The sequence below is a fragment of the Plectropomus leopardus genome, chromosome 5 (genome assembly GCF_008729295.1).
Source record: "Plectropomus leopardus isolate mb chromosome 5, YSFRI_Pleo_2.0, whole genome shotgun sequence".
NCBI lineage: Eukaryota > Metazoa > Chordata > Actinopteri > Perciformes > Serranidae > Plectropomus > Plectropomus leopardus.
Window position 1 is genome coordinate 33,670,096 of NC_056467.1, and position 20,421 is coordinate 33,690,516.

Consider the following 20,421-nt stretch of genomic DNA (forward strand, 5'->3'; position numbering starts at 1 on the left):
TTGAGTACAGACATATGCTTCACAAAGCTGTAGAAATTGCATATGAATGTGATTAAATTCAAGCATTTGGTATATAATTATTTCTAGTGCTAAAAATCGACATTGATTTTACATTATATCCTTCACACTTTTGCTGTATGACCTTTAAGTTGGCCTTAAATTTAATTCTAGGTGGTATTAAAAAGGTCTTAAAATATCTTAAATTTAACTTTGAGAATCCTGGGATTACACTTGTGTGATTTAGTTAGACATTTTGCGAGTCACATAGATTGTGCTGAGCACTAGTGGTCCAGTTCAAGTGTTTCAGTGAGCACCTCTGCATGTAATATTATTGTTCTGTCTGGCTGGACTTTCTTCTGTTTTAATGCTAAGTATGTGCCAAATACATTTGGACCAGTGTCTTGTCCCTGACTGTCTGTCTTTATGTCTCTCGCTTGTGTTTCTAGGCTACAGACACCCATCACCCACTACAGTAGCACGGACAGTGAGAATCCTGCACACACTGTTGGCTCTCATCAGCAAGCATCTCAAATGTGACAAGTTTGAAGTTAACACCCAGAGTGTGGCCTATCTGGCTGGTATGTAAAATACTTAGCAACATTTTGCATTAACATCTTCATTTCTACTTTTTTGCACTACAGTGCACGTGCCCAATGCACCATGCACTATGTGGAATATCTACAGTATCCTAAAATCCTATTCATATTTACATTGTGCGTTCCATGATGTAGATGTAGACGTACCCACACACTTCTCTGTCAGCTCCACTAAATGTAGGCTTTTATGTCTACTTGGTGGTGCTATTTGAGGTTGGTTTGGGATGGGGACATCTACTCTCCTTGTGCTACATTTTAACTAGCTGCTTGCTAGCCAGGTTGAGGTTCTCAGATGTAAATATCAGCAAAGATCAAGGAAAAGATGGAGAAGATGGGCACCCGCTGAACTAACATCCTGCTAGCTATTTTACTAGCATTGGAAAATAAATTAGACAACCCCTGTGCCACAGCAGTTTCCAACAAGATATCAGGAGCTGTAATATCCTCTGATTCACTGAAACCTGGCTGAATTCTGGACAGCACCGTTCAGCCAGGTTAATTATTTTTTTACGTGCTGATCTGATGGAGCAGCGGACTCTGGGGAGAGAAGGAAAGGAGTGTGTTTGACAGTGAATAAGGACTGGTTTGTCTGTGGGAACATGAGCTGCTGTCCTGTTCCTGCTGTGGATCACTGCTGTATGCTGTCTTGTTGAGGTTGGGATGGATGGTCAGTTAAATCATTTCACAACCAGAAATCATGGATGACCAGAACCTCACAGAAACATGGACTAATATAAAGCAGCAGCCAACAATGAAAGAAGAAGCAAAAAAGACTAAATGATAGAGCCTGAGTTAAAGGAGCCGACGGGATCACATTTTACAGTCATACCTTGTAGAATTGCGTGTGACAAATAAATGATATCAATGTCATATCACACAAGAAATATGGAAAAAGGTTCAACATCGGGGAAATCCCTGTTTTTGCCTATAGAGGTTTGGGTCTTGCTGTTAATGACCATATTTACTTTTTGTTGTTTTAATGCAGCGCTGCTTACTGTATCGGAGGAGGTCAGAAGTCGCTGCAGCCTCAAACACAGGAAGTCACTGCTAATTTCTGACCTCTCCATGGACCCAGTACCCATGGACACATATTCCAGTCACATCACTGATCCCAGCTGCAGGTGAGCCAATGAGCACGCTGCTTCATCCTCAGCGTTCCAAGGATGAGTTTCTCTGAGCATACTCCCTTTAAGAAAACAGACTTCACCGTCTGCATCCTATTTTCTCTTTATATTTGAGAGAATTCCAGTGTGTCGTGGTTTGGTCTGTGTTACCCATTTTTCCAGATTTGGGGTTTTAAGTGAGTTTTTGAGTTGTCCTCTGTTACCTGTCCTTTGGTCTCTTTACCTCAGAACTTTGCGAGAGACTCAGCCATGGACTTCACCTCAGGTTTCAGAGCGCTACCTTTCAGCCCATCATTACCCCACAGTGGGCCAGATCAGCCCACGAACTCGCAAGTCCATGAGCCTGGACATGGGTCAGCCCTCACAGGCCAACACCAAGAAGCTCTTGGGTAAGACTATCCCCCTGCTATGCACAGTACATGTTGCAGAAGTCAAATCCATTAGTTAAAACTCCAGATTTTAAATGTATCTGTTGTGTTTGTTTGGCAGGCACCAGGAAGAGCTTCGATCATCTCATATCAGACTCTAAAGCACCAAAGAGACCAGAGATGGAGTCGGGTATGACCACACCTCCCAAGATGAGGCGTGTAGCAGAGAATGACTACGAGATAGGTGAGAGTGCAATCCTGGCATTTCCCTCTACGTCTGGAAGGACGCAGTTTATTTGAGGACATGTTTTGTATAAACCTCCTATGTTGTAATCACAGAGACACAAAGAATTGGAAACTCTCACCTCCGTAAGGTGTCTGTGTCAGAGTCCAATGTTCTGCTGGATGAGGAGGTGCTGACTGACCCAAAGATCCAGGCTCTGCTGCTCACTGTGCTGGTGAGAAAACACAGAAACCAGTGGAACATGACAGTAATCTGATTCTGTTACTTTTCCTTCCTTTGTCTCCGACTCCATCTGTTAACAGACTCTTGCTGTCATTTTCTAGGCCACCCAGGTCAAATACACCACTGATGACTTTGACCAGCGGATTCTGTATGAGTACTTGGCTGAAGCTAGCGTTGTCTTCCCAAAGGTTTTTCCAGTTGTGTAAGTAACCAACATATTGCCCTTTCTTGGTTAGGCTGTAGTCTGAGCCATCACAGTTGGAGTTCTTGTGGTTGTTGTTTTCATAGTCTAATGTAGAGGTTGTTACAGGTAAACATGGTTCCATGTAACTGAGACCCAGCCAGAAATGTGAGTAGAAACTGCACCAACACATCTGAGGTCTGATCAGGAGCCTGAGAGGATCCAAGTGGATCAGCTCTGCTCACGTGGCTGTTGGTTATTTGGTGGAGCATCCTGCCGTTGCCAGTGCTGATGAAGAGCTTAAGTTTTGATCAGGTTTAACTCTCCTGTAATGGGTTTTGACCATTTTAGACTGGTCTGTAGTGCTAGACCGGTCTTAATTCTGCTCTTAGATTAGTCTAATGCAATTCTGCCACAGCATGCCCGTAGCAGAGCGCGTTCGTTATAATAACTGCAGCTGCTATACCATCACGCCTGCCAGTACAGGCATCACGCAGCTCCTCCTACTTTTTACACGGCTGGTCTATTTATTTTTCTGTTTGTGAGTTTGCCACCATGATAGCAAATGACTCCTACTACAGACAGCTTTGTGCAACAGATGTATTTAAGTTGATGAAGATTCTCGGTCGTCCAGGTCATGGTAATTCAAAGTGTGAAGTCATATGCAGTTGGACTTTCCCATGGGCTCCTCTGTTTTTTAGCATGTGAAGACTGATGTAAATTTTGGGGAGAGTAAATGACAAAGGAGCTGCTGTTTAAGTATTAACACACATATATATATTGTATCTCCTTTAGATGTAAGCGTGCGTTCACACTTAACACGAAAAAAAAAATTGCATTGTGTTACTCGCTCGTATATTTTTGGAACATTTTGAAACCTGCAAAAATTCACCCTCAGCAGCTGTGACTGTGCTTACGCTAGGTATTAGTCTAATTCTGTCTAAGACACAGTACAAACTGTCAGCACGTGTTCATGCTCACTCATAGAGCAGCATTTCTACAGACATAACAATAGGTGGTGTGTGTTCATCTCCTCAGCCACAACCTACTGGACTCCAAGATCAACACTGTGCTGTCCATGTGCCAAGACACCAACCTCCTGAATCCTGTCCACGGCATTGTACAGAGTGTGGTGTACCACGAGGAGTCGCCTCCCCAGTACCAGCCATCCTATTTACAAAGTAAGACATGCTGACATTTCTACAATCTGTACAGGCCAGTGATGTCCTAAAAATAATTGGGGGGGTATGAGCGGTATGATGTACGTCCTTGTCACCTCCTTCCTTCTCCCCTCCCTTTCATTTCACAGGCTTTGGCTTTAACGGACTCTGGAGATTTGCCGGACCCTTTTCCAAGGTATAAATGACTCTTTCTCTGATGCACCCTTGCATGCCAATTGCTTATTGCTGCTGTGATGTATGACACACACACACACACACACACACACACACACACACACACACACACACAGACACACACACACACACATAGCAGTAGTAGTTAATTTCAGTTCATGTCTAGCAGCTGCTCAGCAACTGAGAAATACAACAAACAGCAGGGGCATTGTCAGATTGTGAATGGAATTTTCCAAGAATGGATTTAAAGAGGAAACTTCTCTGCGCATCCTCAGTGAGTTTCATCCAGTTCTCATAGGAAACATTCAGGGATGTGTTTGTGATTCAGCTTTCAGAGGATGTCACCATCATCCTTGCAGTTAAAAATATGAAGCAGCAAGACTTTTTAAATGTGCAAAAAGAAAGTCATCATTTGGGTTTTGATTTTTAAAAGGATTATCTTCATTTTTTTTCTGGTAAATCTTACACAGGCAAACACCCACTTCCATTTCAAATAGTCATAAGCACATGTAATCATGATCATAAAAGAGCTTATCAAATTGCCACTATTCTTGTACCTGGTTCTGGTGTTAGTTGTTCTGTGTGTAGAGTGCACGTGGTGTCGCTGCACCCCTGCAGCAAATGTTGCTTGATTGCTGTGGGTCCAATCAAACACTGGACTGTCTCGGTTTCATCACTTTCAAATGCATTAAAAGTGGAAAACTAGAATGCAATGAGCGTTACGTACGGTTTAGTACTGCTGTTTTTGTAAAGCTGTTGTGTGTCAAAGAGTGTCAAAGGTTATAATATTCAGAGTGTGCTAGAAGGCCTAATCTTAGATTTTTGTCTAAAAATGCTCTAAAATGTACAGCTGTGAGGTTTCTAAAAATGTTGTTTTTCTTTTTCTTCTCTGCCAAACACAAACACTACACACACACCTGTTAACGTTGCAGCAAACACAGATACCGGACTATGCGGAGCTGATTGTCAAGTTCCTGGAGGCGCTGATTGACAGCTACCTGCCAGCAGCTGACGAGCAGCGAGGGGAGGAGCAACTGAGGACGCCCACCTCTCCCTACCCCCCCACCAGCCAGAGCCAGCTCAGCATCACTGCCAACCTCAACCTGTCCAACTCCATGACCTCACTGGCCACCTCGCAGCACTCTCCAGGTCACGCGCACACACACGCACGCACACACGCACGCACGCACACACACACACACACACACACACACACACACACACACACACACACTGACACTCTTCTTGGACTCAGTGAAAACTGTGACTCTCCAGAATGTTACTGGGGATTTAACAGTGCAGCACAGCTTCTCCTCACAGGCCCACATGTCCTTGGTCCCTGTTAACCCTTTGACCTCTGAACTTATTCCAGATGGAATCCAAATGTGCAGCTGATTGAAGTCACTCCAGGAGCAGAGGGGTGTTGTCCAGACTGACAGTCACACTTTTGTCTTGAATACCTTGATACTGTGGCCCAGCAGAGACTGACCCCAAACATGAGAAGAGAAATACTAAATGGGCTGCAGAAGTGCAGAAAGTCTAAAAATACAGGAAGGAAGCAAGTGACCTGCTTCTGCTACAGCTCCCCCTGTTGTTTGACAAATGACATCAGAAGCAGAAAAAGATTTATTGCAAAGTAGGTTTTCACTCACAAGGTTTTTGCTTTGGATTTTTGGTGGATCCATGAAACATACATTAAACACATTAAAAGGAAAGGAAATAAGGAGAAGTACTGCAACATTTAAGAACATACATATAGAATAGAAATACTAAGTACAATAAAAATATGATGAAGATACTCTAAAAAAGCACTCTAACAACAAATATGTACAGTAGAGTGATTTCAGAATAAGCTGTACGGTTTTGAGCAGGAGGTTCAAAAGTGTTAAGCAGGCAATATACAAAAGAAAACAAGACAGAACAAAACACACCAAAAAGCCATGGCGGCCCTGAGCGGCTCCATCTTCTCATCTTACATATCAGAAGCAGGAGAAAAATGTGACTGAAGGCAGGAGAGGTCTTCCACCAGGAAGCAGAACGTGTAGTATTTGTTCTTCAGCAGTAATACTGTGATACATACTCACATGAAGCATGATGCATGAAGCATGGTCTCCCCAACATAACTCAGTTTGACCCAGACCTGCTCACCCACTGTGTAATCCCCCAAAACCTTGGGCTTTAAACTCATATGAAGCAAGATGACAACAGAGCGCAATCAGGGTTTAAAACCATGTGAAAACATCACAGCTGTCTGATAATGCTCAGGCCTGTTTTTCCCTGATAGGCCTTATAAAAAGAGGAGGGCAACACAACAGCTGCAGTACTGAAAATGAGGAATAACAGAAAAGTTGTTTTCAGCTTTGGGCTCATAGCAGTACTGACCTGCATACCACTGAGCAGTCGGCGTTAGGTAGTATAATAGCAGCTTATGAATCTTCTCTGTCATATTTCTTCTCCATCTCTGCCCTGAGCTGCTTGAAGGACCTGAACCTCACAGTCAACAGACAGACAGGGTGCCAGTATGTCAACCACAAAGCCAGAATCAGCAGGCTACTGCTGCTGTAAATGTGTAGGTCAAAGTTGTGGAAATGAAGCTGACCCACTCAGCTGGTCCACTGTTAGACCATGTGCCACCAGTTGAGAACCACTAGCCCTTTTTAAACAGAGATGTGCCACAGAGCTGCTACTAAGTCCCCTCTATAAGCCTCCTTTACATTTACACAGTACAAACGAGAGCGGCATCATTCTGCCGCGGTGTGTGATTATACACTGCATGGCTGCATCCCGTGATCAAAAGAGGCATGAGGCATGTACTTCACCAGCCTCAGCCTCTAGTCTGAGATAAGAAATGCATCAGCAGTGCTTTCCAAACAATAACAATGACATAACATTTCAACCACAAGCATTCACCTTCTCTGTTATATGGTGGCGGATTTTGTCCTCTGCTCGGAGAATAAGGAGCTCCTGAATCTCATTGTTTTCCCAGTTTGTGGACATTTATGACCGCTCTTCTTCTTCTTTGAATTAGCCAGTAATTCAAAACAGTGTGGTCCACAACATGACAGCAATCAAAATGTCACACCGTCTTAACCATGGTCACGTCTTTCCAGCTTTTCATTTCACACTGTCACTACATCCAGTCCCAGCTCAGAGGCGAGACCACTCTGTCTCCTTAATCAAACATCATATACAGAACGTCGAGGCGGCATAACAATGTGACATTCCCGCCTTGAACTGGCAGTGTAAAACTGGCTAATGATTCAGAGGAAAGTCTGGGGAAGTTTAAGTTAGAATTCTGATTCTGTCCCAAAATGTTCGAATAGATAGCAGACTGATCTGAGAGCAACTTTTGAGAGCATAAAGCAAACACCGTCAAACTGTGCGTCTCCCTGTGCTCCTCCAGGTGTGGATAAGGAGAACGTCCAGCTGTCCCCCAGCTCTGCTCTGTCCAGTGGGGGTCGCACTCGCCACGGGTCAGCCAGTCAGGTCCAGAAGCAGCGCAGCGCCGGCAGCTTCAAGAGACCCAGCATCAAGAAGATCGTGTGATCAGCCAGAGAACAGCCCCGCCTTCCTCCTCCTGCCTTCCTCCTCCTCCTCGTCTCCACCCCTCCCTCAGCCTGCCGGCCTGCCAGGCTTCATGCTGCACTCCACTTTTGACTTTTTATTTCCTCCTTCTTCTTCATGGGTTTGGCTCCGTCGGGAGAACGTGCATTGGAGAGAAATATATTAGCAAGGGCAAACTTGAATTTTGTGCTGCTTGAAATGTTATTGGAGATTGTGCGTGGTGGAGGGAGAGCTGGAGTTCAGGCTTCAGCTCCTCTTCACGGATCCTCAGCAGCAGTTTGAGTCTCTTGCAGCGATGGAGGTCACATATGTGAAACTATTGGAGGGAAAATCCCTCTGAGCATGATGGGAGAGTCCTCACACCAAGGTTTGCTCTGGACATGGACTGTGACAGTTTACACAGGGAAGAACCACAAACTGAAAGCCTGTCTGTGAGCTGAACTTTGACCCTTACACGTCCCTCAGCCTTCCTTCTGACTAAACACTCCTGTGTCAGAGAGATGGACCAAATGACAGCAGCAGTGGGGGGGCGCACCTTCACTCTGGACCTGCTCAGCCTCTCAGTTCACCTCTCCCACTTGTGTACATATTTTACATAGATGATGTATAACTAGTCCTTAGTGCTAATTTCGATGTTGACGTTTTCTCCATGGTGTGCCTTTGTCAGGGTTTTTCAATGTGTACAATTTGTAAAGTCAAAGTCAAACCTTGCTGGGGACAAAGAACAGGTACTAATTATGGAGGCGAGCCGTCCATATCACCACAAGTTCACAGGAGCTGAGTCACGACGGGCCTCTAATGATCGTCAGATATACAATCATTCATATACCCTGTTGCCTGAAAGTATTTATCCTGTACAGCTAGATAGTGCTACACAAATCCTCTTTTCAAACACTTTCCAAAAATCTTCTTTTCAAACACTTTCAATATATCAACAGGAAGACTGCAGAACACTAGGGCAAATGCAACCATGTAAATAGCTTCAAGCTGTCCTTTCTGTTTGTTTTTGTGCATTTGGCTTTTATTTCTCTGTTCATGTGAGTTCTTTTTAGTATGAACTGTATTCTCAGCAGCATAGCATTTTAATTTGTTTACTCAGTGACAAGGAAAATTGTGTAATAGGCAATAATCCTCAACTCTCAAACTCCTTTGTCAACCACCCGTTTTATTTCTGCAGCCAACAGGGAGAACACATCACTGTCAGCTCGGTGCAATATGACGCCGACCTCTGAGTGGCCTGTTAACACAGAGATTCAGCTCTTGTTGATTACCTCCAATCGCTATTTGAATAGAAACGTTTGATCTTATCTTACACACACAAACACACACACACACAGTTCTGTTTGTTTCACTGAAACAGTCTGAGCTGGACCCACAACCACCAGAGGTTTGTCCTGTGGGCTCTTTAAAGGAAAAGTTCACCCTAAAAGAGGCCTCCACACTGTTAGGTCTACGTACCATTGGAACTTTCAGAGTGAAACACATTGTTCCACAAGCACGTTTTATTACTTAACAATGAAAGCCATTTCGAGCCCGTCCTGGTCAATACTTTGACACCAGAACAAAAAAAAACCTGTGATGTAATGTCTGAACACAGGCAGCCATTAAGAAACGCTGCCATTTCTGTTCAGAAACTATCTGATCAAACACGTTGACGAGACTAAGAACGTGACCGAGTGTTTGGTGCCACTGGTCACTGCTTGATCAGCTCAGTCAGTACTCAGACAGAAGTGAGATCCACAGTCGGCTCTGTTGTTTGGTGTATTATCTTATTTCAACACCACACAGTGTGGCACTTCTACATTGTTGTGAAATAATGGGAAGTATTTCACAGATCTAAACATAAAGAGTGAACACCTGATTCTGGTCTCAGTCCCTGGAGCTGCTACCTTATACCATTACAGGGCACACAGGTCATCACACCTCTGATCTAGCTGACAGACTGATGACATTTCACAGTGGTGGATTTTTTTCCTTTTAATTGCTGTAGTAACAATAATTGAGGCTCCTGATGCGGAGGCCAGCTGTGTGATCTAAACCCTCTGTACCCTCAGAGCACCTAAGGGTGCACCACGTGCTGCTCTGCACACTTGGAGATTGCTCTCCCAGGATGGTGTTTTAACTCATTTACTACAAATCACCAACTACACATGACTGCAGACTGTTTGAGATCGCTGGGTGTGTTTCTGACCTTCCAGGCAGCTGTTGGTTTCACTTTATTTCACTGTGTTTCACAAGATCAACTTCCAGACAATTGAGACTTGCCTGAGGTAACTAATCCATCCCATCATATCTGTTGTCGGTGTTTTGCTTGTGGTAATCCAGTGCACACTGACATTGTGAATGGGAGCCAATGGCTGCTTTTAGGGTAGAAAGGCACACTGAGATCTATGCCACAGAAACCAAATGAGCAGAAAGGCAGTGTTTCCCATAGAATGACAGTGTATGTGTGGCAGTAGCTTTTAAATGTCAGTGTGTTTGTATTACCTCTTTTTAATCTCAGACGTTTTTGCAGGTCCGTGAATGCAGTGCACCAGGCAGAGCTCTCCATAATTTTTTTTTTCCTCAGCAGCTGTTTGTCACTCGCATAGATGTTAATGGATCTTGTTTTTAGCTGTTATGGTGGTGGCACACATCAGTAAGGCTGTAAAGTGTGTACACTCACACATTTGAGAATTCCATTTCTGCCAGGTTGTTAACACCAAAATTCACCACAACTGTCTTAGTTAATGTAAGACCTTCTACTGTTCCAACAGTCACTAACTCTAGTTTGGTAGAGGAAAACCACTGAGCTGCTGTCAGCTCAGCAGCAGCTTCAGAGGCAGCAACAGAAACATTACAACATGTTTTAACCAACACTGAGTTAATGGCTACAAAAGAAACAGTGAAATTCAGTAAGATTTTAAAATAACAGATGGCTTATGTTATGTATTATATTCATCACTACATAACCTCACCTCAGTGAGCTTATGTCTGGCTGTAAGCTGGTTGCCATATACTGAAGTTTGAACAGAAATTAGCTTGCTGCAGTGGTTGCATTGGCAGCAGTAGACATAAAAAGGCCGTCCTGCCCTGTTGATTTGAGTGGGAATGTTACTTCTATCCATTCTGCTTCTACTTCTAAAACACTACGGTTTGCTGTGGTAATGGTCTCGTGATTTGTAGTAAGGAATTAAGACACACAGATGCTCTGATGTGGGCCTATGTCAGCAGCTGTGACGGCAGCAGCTGCGCACACATGTTGCCATGGTTTGGTCCGATGGAGCAGGTGTGGAGGGAGATCAGCAGGTGAGCTGCTCAGTGCTCTGCTCAAAGCCTTCGTCCACAACTCAGCAGGGTCGGTTCGTCAAAACACTTTATCCTGCCTTAACATCTATGCATGGCAAGAGTTGAGTATTGTTGTACAACTCCGACTTAATTTTTGTCTGAGCAGCGTCTCCACACATCTGCTGTTCAGTCTGACTTTGTTTCTGAGTGTTCATGTGACCTGGTTCAATCCATTTGTCAATTAATCCACTATTGATCTATCTATTTTTTTTTTTGTATTGCAGTCCTCTGAAGGGATGTGCTATTCTCTCCTGTCCATGCAGCTTATCCAGTAAACGTATGATTCATTTAGATAAATTCCATGCAAAGGGACATTTTCATTGGAGACAGCCTTAGAAACTGTATTCTCTTCTGTAATTCAACCTCAGAGAATGACAAAAAGGGAAGACTGAAAGTGACAAGTAAGAACTGAATTCAGTCGTGGAAGCAGAGTTTTGATTGGGTTCATCAGAATTTAACTTCTCCTGTCGCCCTCCATCACAGACATGTCATTCACAGAGTGGCTCGTATGAAGGGAATCCACCCAATCCACTCCACTCCAAACACCTTTTGGTTGGCAAGGTCCTGTTTTCAAATGTATGGAGCAGGGATGTGCAGGGCCAGACAGGCTATACAGGTCGGATTAGGGTTGTGTCCGGATTTAAGATTCTGGTATCAGGGCGTCTGAAGCTGTAAAGGTTCATGTTTTTCAGACATTAATGTCCATTTCGACAGAAACATCTCACCAAAAACTCAAGCCATTGTCTCTATTTTTCAGGCTTTACTGCTCTTAAAGCTACACTCCCTGATTTCCTTCTAAAACGAGCCCACAAACCTTGAATTACAAAACCAGTGACTGTACCTTTAACGAGACACAACCAGGACAGATCTGAAAGCAAGGTTTATTTGAGCGCTGTGTTAGCAGGTTGCCATCGTTTCCAGGTTTAAGTTTGACTTGTGTGTGAATGGAAATATTGAGGATTATGTATCCATAACCTCTTAAACAAGTGGTTGACTTGCACTAATTTAAAAACAGTCATGGGTTTGTAAAGATGAAAAACCTCAAAATGTGGCATGTTTTATTTGATGTTATGCAAAATCTAATGTCTGTAGAGTAATAGTCTGAGTTTTGTTTTAATGCAGTATGTGTGATAATTGTAAATACTTTGTGTACAATTTGAGATGGTATATTTACTACACTGTACATACATGTGATATTGTATCATTTTGTTTTTGTAAAGCAGTTAGTTTCTGTATAATACTATACAAATTGAACTATTCCAGTGTTAGTAATAAAATGTTTTGCTCTCCACAAAATTTGAATCTGTGTGATAATACAAACCAGCTTTTATTTTACATTACCTAAAGTTTCAACCCCAAACTAAGGCTGAGCTTTATGGAGAATATCAAATAGTCAGGCTTCCAACGGACATGAAAAACCTGGAAAAGTCATGAAATTTCACAATCACCTTTTCCAGTCCTAAGAAAGTCATAATAATTCAAAGTTTTGGAAAAGTCATGGAATTTGTTTTGTAATGACATTGTTTCAGTAATCTCAAGTGAATAACCCTACATGTAATGTAATAACAACAGTTTTATTTTCTGCAGCTGTCAATGTGATGTAGCTTTAATATGTGTCGATGTGCGACGTTTACCATCAGATACATTTTTATTCATTTGGTCTTTCTCTCCATGTATGCCAGCTGATTATGTTTGAATTGAGTTTGAATCTGATATGTCTGGAAAGTGCCTGGCAAGTGAGGCAAGAAAAAACTATTTGTTATTGTGTTTTTTTGAAAAGTCATGGAAAAGTGAATATTACATTTTTTAACAAATACCTCAATCTTGATATTGTAGGGTTGACTTTTGGTGCTTTCACAAAATATTTACACTGACATTTTTGATCAGTATTCATCAGTAATGTGGTTATAATGGTGCTGGGAGTAAAGACTAATAATAGAACAGCTCTCAAAGTCTGGTAAGTTCAGTAAATGACATCACTTTACTGTAATGCATCCTTAAAACCAGGAAAAGACAACACTTACCATATCACCAGATTCAAAATCTAAGACCATAGTCTCATACAATGATATCACTATGTTGCTCAGTCCTACCCCAAACCATGATTTATTATGTTTTTTCGTTATTAAGTAGTGCACTCTAGTAGAGACGATTCAGTACGTTTCCATGCAGATTTCAGTGGCGCTATGGTTTTAGCTCTATTAGGCCAATTAATTGGACTACTGTCATTGTCCCAGTATTCAAGCAGCAGGGAAGAATCCATTTAAGAATGTCCGACTCTGCCACCATAGGTGGAGATATGCCTCCTTTCAGCTAACTGTTATTGAACCTTTTTCTGGTTGACCTATTACATCACATACCAAACAAGTTAGCAAGCAGCAAACAAGTTCCATGTTGAACAGTTAAAACAAAAATGCACCGTTCTTGCTCTAGCAGTCGGCATGTTGATACCTTTGTCTTGTTTTGTTTTCTTCCCTTCTTCTTTTTTTCTTCTTCAACAAATTCATGCTTTTGACTTCAGGGTCAAAGCCCAGCGCATAAACGATGGAGGTGCATTGGCCCTGCCAGTTCAGGTGTAGTTTAAGCGTATACATTAGAGAGAGTAAATCACCCCTAACTGCATTATCCATTATGTGAATGTCCAACTTTGAGAATTCGACTACAATTATGATTTTGACGTGTCTTATTTCATGTCACTGACACTTTGCCAGTTCGACTGTGTTTTAAAAGAGCCACAAGTGTACTTTTACCCGAGAAAACCCGAGTGACATGTCCAGGTAGCATTTTATAATATGCAAGAGATAATTGCTACAGTTGCACTTGTTGTCATGATGAAATGGCAAAAAAAAAAAAAAAAAAAAAAGAGATGCACTAGTTTTTGCTGCCCACCATGGGTATAACAAGAGAATACCCGGGGTAGTATGCAAATTCATAATGTGAACAAGAGACAGGAGATCTCCCCTCTTTTGTAAATTTCTCCCATCTATTTCCAGAGCAGTTATGACATTTAGAGGAGTTGGTGTCACTGCTCATCAGTGGAGAGACAATAACTATCCAGACATTATTTTACCAGGGGAGCTGCTGATGATAGCACTGCACTTCTGGGCAACAGGTGAGTTCCAGCCCATAGATACTGAGAAAAAAGATACACTGTATAACGCTATTCCTAACCAAGCTTTTACATGACTGAATGTTTTACAAGGGAATAGAGGGCATGTTTCATCATTAAAAAAAAGTTAAACTGTCCTCCTGACTATGCTGGAACAACTTTAGGCTATTATTCTTGCTTTTCCATCAGTCATTAAGTGATGTCAGCAGTGCTGGCAGGTACATTTTGAATGTAAAAGGTTACAGATTACTAGCTACCCTGTGAAAATGTGTCAAGTGATCCACTTATTGTAACTATGTCATCCAAGTAATGTAATTATTACATTTTCTTAAGTTGGAATTAAGCCACTGCCTTGTAGAGGTATACTAATACTCTCTTACCTTAAATGATTGAGAAATGCAAAGGTCTTAGTCCTCGCCCCATTACAACTGGTCTCGCTACCTACATTTGTAAGTATGTTTTTACCTATCTTGGGGTGCGGTGTTATGATATTAACACTATTTAGTATGACAAGGCAGGCTCCAGAACCTCTTTTTGACACAGCAGCTACCTGGAGTGTACCTTTTGCGCAAACCCTCCCCCATACCCATATCTGGCAGGACACGTGAAGTTCACATTTCACATGGGAAACTAAATATCACACTTTATTAACTCTTGCCTGAAACTCAGTGTCCCAATGTAAAACTCAGTGTCAATCCATAAAATGTCCACATTTTCTGATTTCCAAAAGTAATGTCCAATGCACTGCAGCAGATAAACAAATCACTAAATGACAGGTTTAATTAAATTGTCATGATCATGGTCAAGTTATCTTTATTTTGTTCATTTCATTTCATGTCTTGTGTTTCCTGTTTGGTTTACTTTGAAATCAGTAACCCCTGTCTCTGTTTCAGATGTGTTCCTGTCTGTCCTGCCCCCGTCTTGTCACACCTGCCTCCTGACTGTTCATCCCCGCCTGTTTCCCATCACCCTCATACCTCTTCTATTTGACCTCATGTCTCCCACTGTCTTGTCGCCAGTTCGTTGTACCTCCTAGTCACGTTCCAGCATTCTTTTGTATTCATAGCCTTCTCGTATTGACCTTGATAGTTTTTTGACTCTGCTTTTTGCCTGACGTTTTGGATACCTCTGCCTGTGTTGATTGCCTTGCTGTGGACCGAACCTTGGACTGATTAAACCCTGATTTTTGCCTTTGAGGACTGGTCTCGTGTGTCCTGCATTTGAGTTCCTCTTCGTTACTTGGTAATGACATGAATAGGTCTAAGGGTCACACATTCAGCTCAGTCTCAGCAACTGCAGTTTCTGTGGGTCCTCACACCATGCCTCTCTGACTGTCACTACACGCACCGTGCCAAACAAGCTGGCTGATGGCCAATAAGGTAGAAGAGTTCAGAATTTAGATTTATACTCCTACAACAAATCCTGTCTTCCTTCACTCACAGTCCACAATTGTCCCCTAAACGTGGGCCTGCTCTGTTTCCTGCTTGTCCAGTTATTAAGAAGCCACTTATTTTTATCACTTAAAAGCACAACACTGACCGCAAAGCTCTATCTGGCTTGACACTCTGTTTGCACATTTGGTCCTTTTTTTAGGAGTGTACTCTGCAGGAGGTAACAAATATACAGCAGGCAAAAACCTGGCATCCACATAACATCTAAACCAACGTCTCCACCTCTCTAGAAATACACCTCTCCATGCAAACTGAGAGTGCAAACACCAAATCATTACTCCTAATGGGACAATATCAGCCCATTCTCATTTTGAACCCACAATAACAAATAACAAACAAATAGCTCTGATCCGTCAGTGCTTTTGGTAAGTATGAAATGCCAAAAGGCACCTTTCGTGTGAACGTGGAATGCTGCTGGACAGCGACAGCGTCAGCTGAGAGCAGGGCCGGACAGAACCGGTCACATTGTTATTACAGTATATAGTGGACGTCCGGATGCACTTGCCACGTCTGACTGATACGTACAAGACCTGTTGCATGAGCATGAAATGCATCAGGTCTGCATCAGGTTGCACTGCTGCCATAACCAATGCAATGCAAGGAGCACGAGGGGTTTCCAGGGCAGACTTTGATCCGGGAGTCCGGTGTTCCTTTCCCATCTGAAGATGATGTTTTTTTCTACACTTTACCATCTGCCTCCTCTTCCTAAACCTAACTATCTGTGACTAGTCTAAACATAACCATCCCTACTGCTGTTGCCTAAACACAACCACGTGCACATCATCCCACCATGTGCATTTGGCATCCTGGAGCTTAAACATCACACGCAGAAGGATACCTAACTCATGCAGAAGTCCACTGAAAAAGCTGTAACGTGAGGAGCTAGGATGAGAACGTGTTGATAATTTACCTGCCCAACAACAGCTCACGACATCTGGAATCAAAAATCTTAAAATCCTAAAAAGCTTGTAAACATACCTGTATACCTTATAATCTGATTACTTTTTGATTTATTTTCTTGCAAATAGGCTATTGTATTTTACCTATAAACCTTTTACAGAAAATAATATGTTTGATTGTAACCTTTTTGTAATAAGTAACATTTTTTGTAAATACTGGATCAACACTGGATGCCAGATGTATATTGAAATTTTTTTTTAAAAAAAAGTGAATCCCGTTCTTGTCATGACAGATATAAAAGTTAAAGCCTCTGGGAACCCAAATCCCAAAGAAATTATCACACATTAGCCATATTTCCAAATCTGAAATATTGTCATTTTAGCTTTTTGGTTTTTTTCCTTCTTTTCTTCAGTTTCCTTAGGCTGTGTTGATTTGGGCTTGGTTATCTCTAGTCCATATTACATAATATGGATAAAGCCAATCAAAAGTCAGGTGTCATTTGATACTTGATACTTCTCCTGCTTCAGCTCCCCGCACGCACAGGGCAGACTTGTTTCCCTCCAGGGCTGAAGTAACTTCGGGGTTAACTCCCTTCACTTTAACCAGCAACTGGAAAGCAAAACTCGGAGCTCCACATGGTCTTGAGAAGCAGCAGCATTTATACCATGAGGTTGTTGCGTTATTTTTGACAACATACTTTAATAAACTAATTGTACGTGGAGGGGGAGAACACAAATAAGGTTAATACTGTCTTTTCAGGCATATTATTGTAGCAGGGTATAGTAATACTCTAGCAAGACTCCAGTGTTTTAAAAAACCCTTTTTATGCCTGTCGCAAGTTCCTAATGTGTTCCTTTGAGGTATTAAAAAGGTTTAACTTTTATTGTTAGAGTTTGTAGGTTAAATGTGGGAGAAGCGGTAGGAATAAGTTAGTATCACGATATGCTGATCAGTGTATCAGAATGCACTGTTGCAGCAACTAAGTTAGGGTTAAGGGGCGGGGCGGTATGTTTAGTGCATTTTAGTTTGGTTTTCTTGTATGTGGTATTATTCATGCTTTCATTGTTTCTACATGTGTGCTACTCTCATATTCAACATTCAGCTTGGTCAAGTGCCATGTCTTGTTATTCTGTGCTGCTAAACCACAGGCAGGGGGCACTCATTTTGTGGGTCAAGATGTTATCGGAACAACACCTGCCCAGGTCCCATAGTATTATTTTATGTTAAGCTCTAACACGTCAACAGCACAAAGCGGTGCTTTAAGATTTACTAGTTAGAATGTCTAAGGGCTGAATTCCTCTGCAAAATGTAACAAAGTGATCAGGCATTTAAATCAGTTAAACACTAAAATCGCTTTTCTGCAGGAAACCCAGCTCAAGCCATCAAAACACCTTAAACTTCTCCGAGGGTGGGTAGGCCAGCTTTACCACTCCTCATTCTCAAGTAAAGCCTGAGGAGCAGCAATTCTTGTTCACAAATCAGTCCCACTTTCTGTATCCCAGGTTGTATCTGACCCCAATGGGCCCTTTATTATCATTTTATTATTTGTGGAAATAATTGGACTCTGGCAAATGTGTATGGCCCAAACTGGGACAATGAAACTTTTTTTTTTTAAATTCTTCTCAGCTCATTATTAGAGGTGACTTTAATTGTTGTCTCGACCCCCTTTCTTTCTTTTCTCTTGTCCATTGTACTTTCTCTCGCATTGATTTCTTTTTAATGGACAACATATTACTGTCCTCTGTCTGCTCATGATCCCGCAGCCCTAGAGTAATATCAGACCATGCCACTGTCATAGATGATCTCACTCTCTGGTAGGTCCTTGTCACGATCCCCATGGCATTTTAATTCGCTATTACTGACTGATCCTGATTTTATTAAAACTATTAGCAATTGCATTGACCTATTCATTGTTAATCCAACTGTCTCTGCATCAACAATATGGGAGACATGCGAGGGCTACTTGCAGGGAGAAATATCTTATTCAGCTTACCAGAGAAAGATTAACACTGAAAAGAGTGTTTGTCTCTCTAAAGCTATATCAGAACTGCAGAAATGATGTGCAGATTCACCTGATGCAGATCTTTTTAAAGAATTACTCACAAAAAAGGCTGAATTTGACATCCTAGCTTTCAATCACTTTTAAAAACACAACATGAATATTAGGAGTTTGGAGATAAACAGACAGTCCTCTTCATCACAACATATAACACAAATGAATATCACATATGGAATAACTATTAGTGACTGTGAGCGTGTACGGTTGTCTGTCTGTATGTGTCGGCCCTGCGATAGTCTGGCGACCTGTCCAGGGTGTACCCCGCCTTCCGCCCGATGACAGCTGGGATTGGCTCCAGCCCCCCCGCGACCCTTACGAGGACAAGCGGTTACAGAAAATGACGGAATAACTATTGATCCTCAAACAATCAATGACCAATTTAGGGATTTTTATAGCTTGTTGTATGCTTCTGAGAGCCCATCTGATGAGACACAATATGAACATTTTTTTAGGTCCCTAAATATCCCCTCTATTAATCCTGAAACTTCCTCTAGGTTGGATGAACCCTTCACAGTTGGTGAAATTAAGCTTTATTGTTGATGCAGAATGTGAAATGTCCGGGTCCTGATGGTTTCCCTGTTGAATTTTGGAAAACATTGGCTGTGAAACTATCACCATTGTTGCTTAACATGTTTAACGAATCGTTGCATCTTGGCATACTCCCCCCTACGTTACGTCAGGCTATAATCTCTCTTATATCATAAAAGGAAAAAGATCCCCTTTTTTGTAGTAACTATTGTCCTATTTCTTTGCTTTGTGTGGATGTCAAGCTATTTGCTAAGATGCTCGCATGGCATTTGGAGTCTGTCCTGCCAACTTTTATTTCCACAGACCAAACAGGGTTTGTTAAGGACAGACACTCTTTTCACAACATTAGACTTTTTAGATATATTCACCCACATCTTCTGACTCCCCTGAATTGGTTATTTCAATGGATCCCCAGAAGGCATTTGACCACATGGAGTGGCCCTACTTTTTTTCACATTAAAGCAATTTCGATTTGGTAACAAATTTAATTCATGGATTAAGCTCTTGTGCTTTTCTCTCCTAGCTTGCGTCCATACAAACAATTATTATTACAACTATTTTCCTCTCAAACGTGGAACACGGCAGGGTTGTCCACTGTCTCCACTGCTTTTTGCCATTGCCATCGAACCATTAGCAGTGGCCTGCAGGTCCAGTCAGATATTGGGCTTTTTTACATAAATGGGCTTTGAACATAAATTGAACATAAATTGGCCCTGTATGCTAATGACCATTTGCTGTTCACCTCTGACCCAGACGGTTGTATTACTCCAGTGCTAGCTCTGTTGAATGAATTTGGGCAAATTTCTGGATATAAATTCAATTTTGATAAAAGTGTGCTCATGCCGGTTAATGCTACAGCCACAACCTGCCCCCTCTCAAAATTACCTTTTAAGACATCTTGGGATAGTTTTAAGTATCTGCGCATATGTGTAACCAGGAACTATTCAGATCTGTTTAAATACAATTTTTCTTCCTTGCTTGGCCGACTAACTCAGGACTTCTATCGCTTCTATTGTCTCTCATACCTCTTTCTCTCGCTGGTGGGTTTAACTTTATAAAAATGAACGTTTTTCCCGAACTCCTTTACCTCTTTCAATGTATTCCTGTCCTCATCCCCCAAAAAAATTTTCACATCCCTCGATAGCTCTGTCTCTCAGTTTATATGGAAAGGAAGAGTTCCCAGAACTCGCAAAACAATTTTAGAAAAAAACAAAGAGTTGGGTGGGTTAGCCTTACCTAAGCTTTTATTTTATTATTGGGCTGCAAATATTTAACTATACTGTACTGGCGTGGCACAGTAAATCAGCCCCCATCGTGGCTGCCGATTGAAGAGGTGTCATGCAGTTCTTCCTCCCTTGTGTCCCTTTTGTGTCTCCCCCTGACACTAGAATCA

The 20,421-nt window shown here is 42.0% G+C and overlaps 1 protein-coding gene across 1 annotated transcript in view; it reads left to right on the plus strand.

The window, feature by feature from the left end:
* nf1a (neurofibromin 1a) overlaps positions 1–12,272 on the plus strand; it is a 96,466-nt gene extending 84,194 nt beyond the window's left edge. The window contains 10 exon segments of the mRNA XM_042486303.1: positions 447–578; positions 1,582–1,717; positions 1,949–2,109; positions 2,210–2,332; positions 2,428–2,546; positions 2,656–2,756; positions 3,774–3,916; positions 4,045–4,091; positions 5,023–5,239; positions 7,494–12,272. Of these exon segments, the coding sequence (XP_042342237.1) occupies positions 447–578; positions 1,582–1,717; positions 1,949–2,109; positions 2,210–2,332; positions 2,428–2,546; positions 2,656–2,756; positions 3,774–3,916; positions 4,045–4,091; positions 5,023–5,239; positions 7,494–7,636 (1,322 nt within the window). The 3' untranslated portion in view covers positions 7,637–12,272.
* Positions 12,273–20,421: the final 8,149 nt, after the last annotated feature.